Source organism: Phoca vitulina, unplaced genomic scaffold (genome assembly GCF_004348235.1).
Source record: "Phoca vitulina isolate PV1807 unplaced genomic scaffold, GSC_HSeal_1.0 scaffold2, whole genome shotgun sequence".
Taxonomy (NCBI): domain Eukaryota; kingdom Metazoa; phylum Chordata; class Mammalia; order Carnivora; family Phocidae; genus Phoca; species Phoca vitulina.
In genome coordinates, this window is record NW_022589705.1 from 23679547 (window position 1) to 23691800 (window position 12254).

The window sequence follows — 12254 nt, forward strand, 5'->3', positions numbered from 1 at the left end:
TAGAGTTCAGAAACCAGAGGAAAACTTTGGCTGGTCGCCCTTACTGACCTGAGACATATCCTGTGTGCCTGCTCACCACCTCTGTTCGTGAGTTCATGCACTCAGACCTGACCCGGGTGCCTTCAAGGGGCCAGGCACTATGCTGAGGCTGAGGCTCCAACCATGACCCTACCACCCTCACTGAACTCTTAGCCTGAGAAAAGCAAAAAGACCATGTCACAGCAGTTGGTGTTAGAAACACCCAACACCAACAACATTTGGGCGCTGGAGCAGTGGTTCCCAGCCTGGCTACACACTGAATCACTAGGGAGCTTTTAAAAACTACCAGTGCCTGGCCCCCACCCCCAGAGATTTTGATTCCGTGGGCCTTCAGTGTTTTTTAAAAGCTTCCCAGATCATTCCAATATCCAGCTGGGTTGGAAGCACTGACTTAGAACATAGGAGTTGGGTTCCCAGGTTGAGAATCACTGACCTAGAACATAGGAGTTTGATTTACAGCCTCAGTTTCTGTAGACCAAGCATAATAATAATACCCCAAATGCCACTAAGGCTTCAAAGCACTTTCATTTGATCACCCATAAGACCGGGGAGCTGTGGACTCATCCTCCCTGCCATTCTCTTAACAAAGACAGCGTAGCCCCAGAGAGGGCCTAGAGGAAAAAAACCAGCAGGAGGTGGGTCCGCAGGATTACCCCTACCTGCCCTTTCTTGCTCCTGTTCATCTTTGTGGGGAAAGAACAGCCCAAGACAGGACATATGGAGTGCAAGCAAAGAAGACGGACATCCTGTCTGGTGCTCTTGACATGAGCTTCTTCATCTGACAAATGGACAGAGTGGCTGAACATTTTTTTTAAATTACTAATAAGGAAACCCAAAAGAAGCTACAGGCACGAAGACAGGATTTTTGCTTTCATTGCTCCTGTACCCATCTTATCCGTATTTTCAGAACAACAGCCCTGAGAGCACAGCAAGGCTCAGGGAAGACCCTCAGACCTTCCGAGAGGGACATCGGGGAAGCAGCAGCTGCTCCAAGGCCAGGGGTGGGGGCCTCTCTGGGACGAGGCTGTTATTGCAGCTGGCTGGCGGGCAGCCACGCTTAGCCCCAGCACCGGGGAATGCTGTGCCTTCTGTTCTCCTGGGCTGTTTCTCATACGCATGTACACCAGTGTGCAAATAATGTTTTATTAAATGCCAAGGCAGTGCTCATTAACAAGGAAGGAGGGGCACTGTCAGTAAGCTGGGGCGATGGCCCCGGCGCCTGCTGTGGAAGGAGGGGGGGCGTGGGTGCGTGGGAGTAGACCCGGCCCTCGGAGCCGAGGGGATCCGAGAGGAGGGTTTGGCGGTTAGCACCAACTGGAGCCAGCTGTGTTTTCCCTCGGCCCCTCAGAGATCAGAAGCCAGTGTTCTCATCCTCAAATAATCCCAACTCAGTCACGGTGGCCTCCCTCCACCCGACCCGTCCCCGAACGTACACTCACGCACGCCCGGCGCACGTGCCTGCTGGAGCGTGCCTGCCGGAGCGTGCGCGCTGACACGCAGGCGCGCCTGCGCACGCGCACAGGATGCCGGGGACCTAGGTGGGCGGTCAGGTGGCTGGATTTTTCTCTGAGGAGCTCTAAGCCCTCTTGGTTTCAGCTTGAAAGAGCTTGCCTTCACCTGTGGTCCTCTCGGACTTGACGCCCTCAGCTGGAAAACCAGCAGCTCAGCCCGGGGCCCACGGTATCGGTATCATGTATCATGCCGGCCAACACTACCTGAAACATTTCACACCTCGTAAAAAATGGTATGTCAGTTTCGGGTGAGGGGTTGGGACGTTTCCCATCTGATTTGGCCCGAGGCATGAATGCCCCTCCTCCTCCTCCCTCTACGGTCCTTCCTGTTTTCTGACTCTGGTGCACAGCTTTGAAATCTTGCTGAGAAGCAAATCTGTCCCTTCTGCTCTGAATGTTTATTTGTGGAAGTTCGGCAGGGGAACGGAGGCCGTGCCAAGACCTGCCACACTGCTGGGAAATCTGAATTTCCCTCCCTTCCCCCTTCTCAATGGATGTTGATAGAGGAAGTTTGGCCTCCCCGGCATTTTGGCCCCCGGTTTTCCCCTTTGCGATCGCTTCCAGTGTGGCATGATTCCGTTTTCTTTACTTGCCCTCAACTCCTATTCTGTCGCAGTTTTTACTTTTCTGACTTCATTTCCCCCGTGTCCCTTTGACTGTGGGGTGACTGAACATTGATTTGGGAGGGGTCGAAGGACTCAGTCTTGGGGGCCCTTACTACATGTGCCTTTCAATGTCCTGCTTTGTTCTTGGCTCTGCTCCCTAAATTGCTGAATCCTTGGGAATAAATGTGGGTGGACCGCTTGCTGCCCAGTGTGAGCTGGCCATGGTTTCTCTTCACTGGGATCTTTCATTGCAGTTTGTTAAATTCAACTTACACATTTCAATTTTCGGATAATACTGCCATGTCACAATTCTCTGGAAAAGCCCCACATCTCCAGGAATTTATAATGAGGTCCCATTATAAATTTATACTTATAACCTCATGATTTCCTCTCCCTTCTCATTCTGAATCTTTGGACTGTCACCTTTCTCCCACTTCTGTGTGAGGGTTTTGAGAGGGGAGGGAAAGGAGTGATACCCAGTGCCAGCAGTATGAGATGGGGGATGGGGGCAGCAGGGCTGTTGGGTGAAAATAAAATTAAGTCAGAAGATAGGTTTTTTGGGTTTTTTTGAAAATTATGAAGCCCACAGCAAGTATATTTGATTTACAGCATTAGTATCTATTCAGCTTACATCTATAAAACTATGTGTCTGTTACAATCAAAATCTCCCCTGGGTGAATGAATTTCAGTAAAGAAGAAATAAAAAGGAAAGAGAAACATTAATGTACATTAAATGTGCCTTAGGCCTGTGGGCATGATTGTCATTGGCCTGCTTTCATTTCTTGTGGGCTCCAGACGCACAGGAGGCCACAGCTTATTTTCATGATAGATTAGATGTTATTTTTATGAAATTAAAAAGAAAAAGTACTGAGAAGTCAAAATTAAGATCACTTCAGACACAAGAAGACCTCTGTGAAACCTGCTGTTTCGATAATGGGTCCTGGGTCCTGGCCTTTATTTAGCTGATACAGATTGAGAACCAGTGTATTAGGGATCAGGTTCTCTCCAGGGTAAACTGGTTTTGAGAAGGATTTTGGCCTCTGATAGTTTGTCAGGACAGTAGTTTTTAACCTTTTTATGAATTAGGACTACCTCTGAGAATCTGGTAACAGCTCTAAACCTTTTCTCTAGAGAAATACAAGTTCATACAAACACACAAGGGGTAGGGGCTCATGGAGCCTCTGAAGCCAGGCCCTGGTTAAGAACTTTTGCATTAAAATTTCTTTCCTACCTACCATTAATACATGCCCTTTCCTAAAGTGTCTCACTTAGTATAGCCACAGATTCTTCCTTAACTCTACTTAGGAAATAATCAGCTTCTCCCCGTGAGCATGGGACCCAATGGTGAGAGGACCAGAGGCTGGGCAGCCACTGGAGCCCACAGAGATCTGGTGGTCAGGACCCTGGGTTCTGGCTCTGGGTTGGCCCCTAACTTGCTGTCATTTAAGTGACCCTTGCTTACTTGCTACACTTCCTACACTCCCCATCTGTAAAATCAAGTTAACAAGATCTATGTTACATGTCTCAGAAGATGATAGCAGAAATTTACATTAGAGAAGAGATGGAAAAACATTTGGAAACAAAAAGCATTTTTGCTCTTACCAAAGCAAGAATGCAGCCACTTTGCCGAGGCCCCATTGTTCCCTTGTCATTGCTACACTCCTGGAAATGTTCTTCTCAAACACTTAGGTGGGACGTTCTTCTTTCTCAGACCCTCAGACTAGCTAGAGGTCTGTCTCATGCATTGACCTTTTGACTGCCCCTAGATTCCAAACTCTGTTCTGCTTTCATCAACCACAAATATCAGGACTGAAGTCACAGCAGAGAAAAAAAAAGGCCTAGTTTCTTTTGAGCCAAAGAAAGTCCCATCACTTGTCTTTTCACATACTCCAGAGCCCACCCTCTCATCCAGACGCTCTGTCCCCTTCAGTCCTGGGAGACAGCACGTCTCTGTGACCTCTCCTGGTAGAGACAGTTTGGCATTTCCCCCAATCCCGAGTGATTTAGTCTGAATTCTCCCCTCATGACGCATTTCCTGGTACTCAGCGTGTCCCCTCCTGGTTGCCCCCTCACCACTGAAGCCGGCTTCCTCTCTTTTCATCTGATGCTTAACAACTGTCAGGTTACAACAAACATACTTCAAATCCACATTCTCCCAGTTGCCTAGCAACAACTTCCCCCCTGGATAAATCTGGATTTCCTGTAACAGCATACCAGGACTGAATACAGCAAGCCTGTACTGTCTGTCCACTGCTTCGTCTGCTGTTCACCTCAGTCTGGATGCTTTTAAGACAACAGTTCATCCTTCTACCAGTTCCCAAAAGCCATGTCATCCATGTAAACACACTTTTAACCAGAGGCTACCTATTTACCCTTGTGTTAGGTAGATCCTCAGCTTAGAAATAATACTGTTTTCTAGATGGTCTTCTTGAATCAGAGAAAGTAAAACACAAAAATTTCAACTCACAAAACATTCTTTTGTGTGCTGACAGAGTGGCACCTGTTTGATTAATCTATTGGGTCTAAAGCATCAGCAAATATTGCTCAAACAAGATTTTTTAAGTAGCTAATATGCTTTATTCTGCCCTAAGAAAAAAATATTACATAGTCCCATAGGACAGACATATTTCTTGTCCCTTGAGAACCCAAACAGAGACCTAGTATAGTCAGAATCTTCTTGACTGCCAGCTACAGTCTTCTCTCCATTTCTTTGAGTGTAGATCAAGGCCCAGGGATCCCCCCATCCCCAAAGACCAACCATAGCTGATGGGAAATGATAGAGACATACCCTTTCCATAGCCCTATTTATATATCCAGTCTTTCTTCGGAGGCCTAATCAGACCTTGAAATTGGGTTGACAGTGCTGAACCCAGTTGTGACATGGAAGGGTTACTTGTTATTTGGGACATCAAGAGAATTTGTTGGCATAGGAAGTACTGGTATGTGTGTGTGTGGTGTGAGAGAGAGAGAGAGAGAGAGAGATGATACTTGCCATTTTCGTCTATGACCTTTCTTTCCAGAAATGTTTTTACATTTCCATTCAAATAAACTTATAGTCTCTTCCGGTTCTTTTGGCAGGAGCAATCCATGTGAATTTGAATAGATAATGGGGGAGGGAACCAAAGGAAGAGGAGAGCCCTGGGAAAGTTATTTCATAATTTATGGCAACATCAGTCAGATAGTTGGTGGCCAGATATGTATGGAGGGCTCCCTAGGGGGGCCAGGCACTGTTCTGAGATGTAAGTGGTAACAGAGATGTGAATCCAAGACCCTCATCATTTACTATCGCCACTGGAAAGAGCCAGGAAAAGAATTGCAACTATGGTACCAAGCACATAGCTAGAGCTCAGTAAACATTTGAATAACGCATATCATTAAATTATTAAGATCAAAAAAGAAAATGTTATCTAGACCCAAAAATGCATCTCAAGCTGTTGTTTCTCCTATTCCCTCTCCCCCAGATTCCTGGTCTTGTTCTTATCTGGCTCTCTCTAGTCACTCTCTCTTCACATTCCTCTCTCCACCTGGAATTCCTGGCCCTCCCCTTCCAGCCACAAACACTGCCCTCACCCTCAGGATCATCACCTTTTCTTCTTTCAAACATCAGCTCAAGTGTTACCTTCTCCTTCCCCGGGTGGAACTGACCACTCCCTTCCTATAAGTCACCATCATATCTATAGAGACATACCTCATGAAACCTGAAACCTCAATAGGCTCTGTCTTTTTGCTACTAGATTTTAGTTAATTTACTCATTAATTAATATAAAATATTTCTTGAGCATCTACTGTGTACCATGCCCTGAAGATATTTAAAAAAAAATAAAAATAAAGCCTATTTTTATGCTTACTGAGTTTACAGTATAGTGGAGAGACAGATACATTAAAAATAATAGCAAACCAATATAAAAGTGATAAATGGATGCACTGAGAATTCTAGTAGCAGCTAGGAGGAGCACCTAACTCATGGGGAAGGAAGGCCGGAGGAGCATGGAGTGAGGGAAGGAAGGCTTTCTGGAGAAGCTGAGGTGGTTTCAGATGAGTTGACTCTGGCCACTAGGGGTGATGGTGAGGATGAAGTGGAATGGGGTGAGTTGGCCGTTTTATTTATTTGGCTCTAAAGTAATGGGTGTAGTTGCTTTGCAGAGGCCTACAAGAATGTTTGAGACCCGAAAATAAAAAAATCATGGCTCTGAAATACAAAGAAAATCTTTAAAACCAAAATCAATAAGCATTACATTGAATGTTTAAGGAAGATAATATTATTCAACTTTATTGTTAAATTTCATGTTCATAAAATTTGAAATTCAAAAAACTAGTTTATAGTTCAGGTTTTCCCACTTTGCAAACATTCCTAAGTATTTGCAATGATTGCTGAGAAATCAGATCATTCATTAAATGAGTTACTCAAAGCCAAATAATTTCAAAAGCAAAATTAGGAGCCCTTAAAAATGCATAGAAATCTATCTATATTGATATGTGGATATAGATACATATAGATATGACAGAGACACAGGTGCTTTTCAGTGTGTGGAATTTGATGCAGGATGGAGTTTTAAGACCAGAATGTGCCTAGAACCTATGGAAGTAAAGGAAAGGTGATAGAGAGAAGACACCCACTTAGGCAAAATACAGCCACAGATCATCTCCAGCCCACAGCCATGTGAAGAAAACAGACAACAAACTCACAAAGAAGGGGAAGTAATTAAAAGCAAGTGGAGCTATTGACTAACTCATGTCCAATCTCTTTGGACACATGAATGTGACAGTTCTTTATTTCCCATGCACTGGGTTTTTAGCCCCTCTTAGGTCCCTTCCCATTATGTAGGACCTGGTGATTTTTTCTCTGCATAGCTCTTAGGACTCCAGTCCTGATTCCAGCTTCCTCCAGTTTTCCAGATACCCCTTGGCTACCCTCTTTGCAAAGAGGGGGCTCATCCTGCCCCACACTCAGACCCAGTACCAGTTCCTAGGTCTCCCGGCTAGGGATTTTGACAATGGGATGGGGATGGGGAAGAATCAGTGATGACTTTCAGGCTTTTAGCTTTGGTGACAGGGGAGAAGGTGGTGCCACCAGCTGAAGATGTGTGCACAGGAGCAGAAAGTGGTTTGGGAAAGGCGATGTGATCAGTTTAGGATGAGTTGGATCTGGGCAAAGCTCCAGCAGATGGCTGGGGGTTAGAGGTACAGATTTAGAAGCCACCAACAAAAAGGTAGCAGATTAAATGATAAAGAGAATGAGACTATCCAGGGAGAGTATGCGGAGTGAGAGGAGCAAGGCCACGGAGCCCCTTAGGAACCTCAGCACTGAAGGAGAAGGTGGAAGCAGAGGAGCTCATGGGAAAAGCAGAGAAGGATCAGAGCAAACCAGACAAGAGCAGTGTCACAGACATCGAGGGGTGAAAAGGACATGATCAGAAGTGTTGAGAGAAGCAGAGAGGTCTGAAAAGACAAGAACCAAAAGTATCCATTAGACTTAAAAACTAGGAGGAAACTAGGGATTTAACTAGAATGTTAAAGTGTCTTCGTTGGGTGGTGAGGTTGGAAGACAGGAGTGTTGGAGAGAAACTGAAGTCACTGCACATGGACTGCTCTTTCAAGAAGTGTGGGAATAAAGGTTGGAGGAAGGCAGTTAGACTAGCTACAGGGGAACAAAGCATCAGAAGTAGTTCTTTCTTTCACATGGGAGGATCTTGAGCACATATATGTGATAATAGTGAAGGGAAAGCTGAAGATACATCAGTGAGATTCTTGAAGGTAAACTTCATAAAAGGAGGATTTTGTTTTGATCATTGCTATATCCCCCAGCCAATGGCACACAGCGGACAGTCTACATATTTGTCAAATGTGTAATTATATCATTTAGAAACTACAATTGGCTACAACAGAATGCTGAAAAACAGTGGCTTTCATATTCCTCCCAAAGCAGAGTCCTATGGTGGGTCATTCAGGAGTGGTGTGGAGGCTCCACAAATTTTCTCAAGAACCCAGGCTCCTCTTCTTTTCCATCACTCATCCTTAGCATGTGCTTGTCATCTGGTGATCCTAAGATGTCACTCTACCTCCCCCAGCACATCAATGTTCCAGGCAGGCCAGGGTCCTCCTTTAATAGGTCTTCCCCAAAATCCCCACTGTGTGACTTCTCCTGGTATCTTATTGGTCAAGATTTTGTCACATGACCATCCCAGGTACAGTGGAGGCTGGGAAATGTAGTTTTTTAGCCAGGCATTATCACCATTAGCAAAATTAGATATATATATTAAGAAATGTAGAAAGAAGTCCAGCCTGATGGAAGAGAAGCAAGAGAGAAGGTTAGAGGGGGAGCCATGTGTGTCCAGCGCTGGTATTGACCTTCTCTTCTGGAGGCAGTAGGGAGCCATGTAAGATCTTTGAGCAGGAGAGATGACATGGTTAGATTGATCTGTTAGGTAACTCAGGCTACAGTGTGAGGAGTGCATTGGAATGGAGGAATCTAGAGACAAGGGGCCAGCAAGAATGCTATTCTGATGAAAATGTTCTGGGAGAGAGGCAAGGAGAGTGTGAGCAAGGCAGTCCTAGTGAGGAAGAGAAAAAAGAGAGGAGAGAGTATTTATTTAGTATTCATTCATTCAGCTATTTATTTATTGTTGCATGCAAAAAGCCTTTTTTTTAAATTTTTAAATCTTTCTATTACAAAAATAAGTATAAAAGAGAGAATAACGTAATGAACTCCAATGAATCCATCACACAGCTTCAGCTGTTTTCAACATTTGGCCATTATTGTTTAATTTGCTCCTCACTTTTTTTCCCTGATATCTTTTAAAGCAAATCACAGACAACATATTCTTTCACCCTTACATACTTCCCTATATATCTCTAACACATGGAAACTTACTTGTTTTAACAAAACCACAATTCTACCATCACACCCAACAAAATTAACAATAATTCCTTAATATTATCTAATACCCAATCATGTTCACTTTCCTCTGATTGTTACAGCTGATTTGTTCAGATCAAAATAAAGTCCACACATGGCATTTTATTGGTGTATCTCTTAGATCTCCTTTCATCTCTAATAGATCTTATTGGAGTAGTGAGGAGGTGAATCACAGGAGTTGGTGATAACTTGCTACTGGCACACATTTTTACCTGCTGGCTTCCTCCCTACCTACTGTTCTCAGCCCCACCCTCTCATGGAATTAAAGCAGGAATTAAAGTTCTTTGCCCAGCGTTCCCTGAAACTATTTTCAAGGAGTTTGAAAAGAAGTCCTGGCAAGACCAATGTCTAGGCCCAGTGTAAAGGTTAAGGAGAGAAGATGCTTCTCAGTGGTGTAGTTGCAAGGGTGGTTTTGCTGCTACTTCTTCTGGTAAATTGTTCTCCTGTCTGCTTTGAAGCCCTCATAACAAAGCCTTTCGTTTTACAGTTAGGAAATGAACCAGAAATGCTGATGTTCCATGAGTGTTCCTGTATTCATTCTTCAGTATCAGGGCCAGAGAGACTGTGAGGGCCCCTGCCCCTAGAGCAGCGAGAAGGGAGGGCAGGACCACTGCTAGAAATGGGAGGCAGGGCTGCTCAAAACCTAACTCCACCTGCTTCTCAGCTGGGCTGCAGCTGGGTCAGCCCACCCATCATTTAGGAGAACCACCCTGGCAAATAAAAAGCTGAGGCTTGTGGCTTGTGGTCCACAGATCCTTGAGTCAGAATTACACATCTATCTTGTGAAAAATGCAGAGCCCCTGCAGACATGCTCAAGATGCCCACTTGAGTTTGAAAACCACCATCTTAAAACTTAGAATTCATTCCTAAAAGACACAGGATCAGTGAGTCAATCAGTTTTGAAACTATCAAGAATGAAGTAATTCATTCAGGACTTGAACTTGGTTTCCGGAAAACAAGTTGTTCAATTGGGCTCAGGTTTGCAGCCAGCAAACTTGTGGGCTTCCACGTTGCCTGTGTGGGTGGAAAGTGCTTGAATAGTTTTGTGTTGTCTCATGGGCCTGGGGTCACCAGAACACTGCTGTCAACTGAGTAATCTGCAAGAAAACTTCTCTTCAAACCTGCCAGCAGCAGCTTTGAAAGAAAGATGATATAACTAGCCAAAGCTTCCATATAAGAAAGTAGTGTTGAACAGAGGAAGAGCCACAACCTACCTGAGAAGCCTCAAAGGGAGCAGAGATGTGAACAGTGAGGAAGCCTGAGTGTGTCCGCAGAGCCCAAGGTGCTCAGATGGGCACATCAGCACACAGCCTTCCTTTACAGTCCAGCAGCTATGTTGGTTTCCTTCCTCCAGGAGGCTTGTTTGGTGTTGCTAAAGCAGCAATCAGAATCACTTTGGCATATTTAATGTCACTGGGAAACTATTTGTGATTGACTAGCTCAGCAGGAGCTGAGCCTGGAATCAGACTTGGAATAAGAGCCTTTGATTTTCTCAATTAGATAAAACAAGTTTGTTTGTTTTTTAAGATTTTATTTATTTATTTGACAGAGAGAGAGAGACAGTGATAGAGGGAACATAAGCAGGGGGAGAGGGAGAGGCAGGCCCCCAGCCGAGCAGGGAGCCGGATGCGGGGCTCGATGCAGGGCTCGATGCGGGGCTCGATCCCAGGACCCTGGGATCATGACCTGAGCTGAAGGCAGACGCTTAACGACTGAGCCACTCAGGTGCCCCAAAACAAGTTTGTTTTTTAAAGTAATCTAGCAGAAGAGGTCCTGTGATCAGGAAAAAAAGGGAGGGAATGTTTTTCAAGCATACAGGAGATCAGATAGCACCCATGTGTACATGTATAACTTATACATGTATGTATATACACACATATATATTTTATATTTTTTTCCTATCAATTACAGCTTCCCACACTCCTAGACCGCAGTTCTCAAGGTATCAATCTGAGATCCTGGGGAAGAATATTTTCTGATATGTCACCAAGAATTCAAGAGGTAAGCAGCCTAATGATACTAATGATAATGTTATTATATCTTTCCACCATTTTACCACACTTACTATATCAAACAATTTAATTGTACCTCAGACCTGTTCAAGGAGAAATACGTTTGAACTTTCTATTTAGCAGTTACAAAGCATCTGTTCAGTTCCTAAATTATCTGTGCTTCTAGGTTGGAGGCAAAAGATAGGGAACCATCTTTCTGATTTCACACCTAGGAAGAAATGCCACCATGTCTTGTGTGGCAGGTTATCAGTGGACTTACACTGAATCTAAGTCCTTCCAGTATTGATGTGGTCCATCCTATTATGCTCTTACAATCCACCTAAATCTATACTGCTAATAGCAATAGCGTATACTTACAAAGTGCTTACAGACATTATTTTAAAGTGTCTTAAATATATTGACTCATTCCAACACCAAAAAAAAAAAAAATTGACATTTTTGTGTTGTTTTGTGAAAGATGTGCATGTTTCTGTTAACATCTGGTTGGACAAGCCTTTACCTGTATAGAAATTGATTCTCCACTCAATAGATGAGAGGTGTTGGGGGCATAATGATGAAGAGACAGGTATGGTCACTACCCTACTGAAACATACAATCTAATGGGGAAGAGCAATGTGAAATAAACAATTACCTTCAAGTGTGATGTGTATTATGAAAGGGAGGCAAAAGGTGAAGCATAATTTTCCCCATTTTCCCCTCCAGTATTCTCAGCTGACTTGGCTTAGCCAACCTGGAAAATTGCATTGTGGATCTGTGTTCATAAAACTAAGTTCAACCTGGGGCAGAGTGTGAGTGCTGCTGTGCAGCGAAAGTTAGAGAAGGGCCCATTGTACTGATGGCCACCTGCTCTAGTGGGAGTCTCTATTTAACATTCTTTTCTTCATGAGCATTTAAAAACTTCTTATCAGTATAATGGGGCTGAAAATGATAGAGAATGTGAAAAAAAGTCCCCAAATCATATCAACACTCCTCAGTCTGTGTGGGAGTTCCAGAAAGTTTCTTGCCTGTCTAGATAGCAAGTGTAAGCATTGTGAACTAGGTTGTAGCAGATGGCTCCGTTTATATTAACTGATACTAGACCATTTGACCCCAGAACAGCCCCTTCATCTCCAAGTGCTTTGCTTAAATGAGCAACATAATAATGATAATAACCCCTTACAAGACTGTCATG

At 44.1% G+C, this 12254-nt stretch overlaps 1 protein-coding gene across 1 annotated transcript in view; it reads left to right on the plus strand.

Annotated features, from left to right (window-relative positions):
* Positions 1–12254, plus strand: part of ABCA4 (ATP binding cassette subfamily A member 4) — a 132682-nt gene that overhangs the window by 22349 nt on the left and 98079 nt on the right. Inside the window, exon 7 of the mRNA XM_032423312.1 lies at positions 10983–11072. Within this exon, the coding sequence (XP_032279203.1) occupies positions 10983–11072 (90 nt within the window). The remainder of the gene's footprint in view (positions 1–10982; positions 11073–12254) is intronic.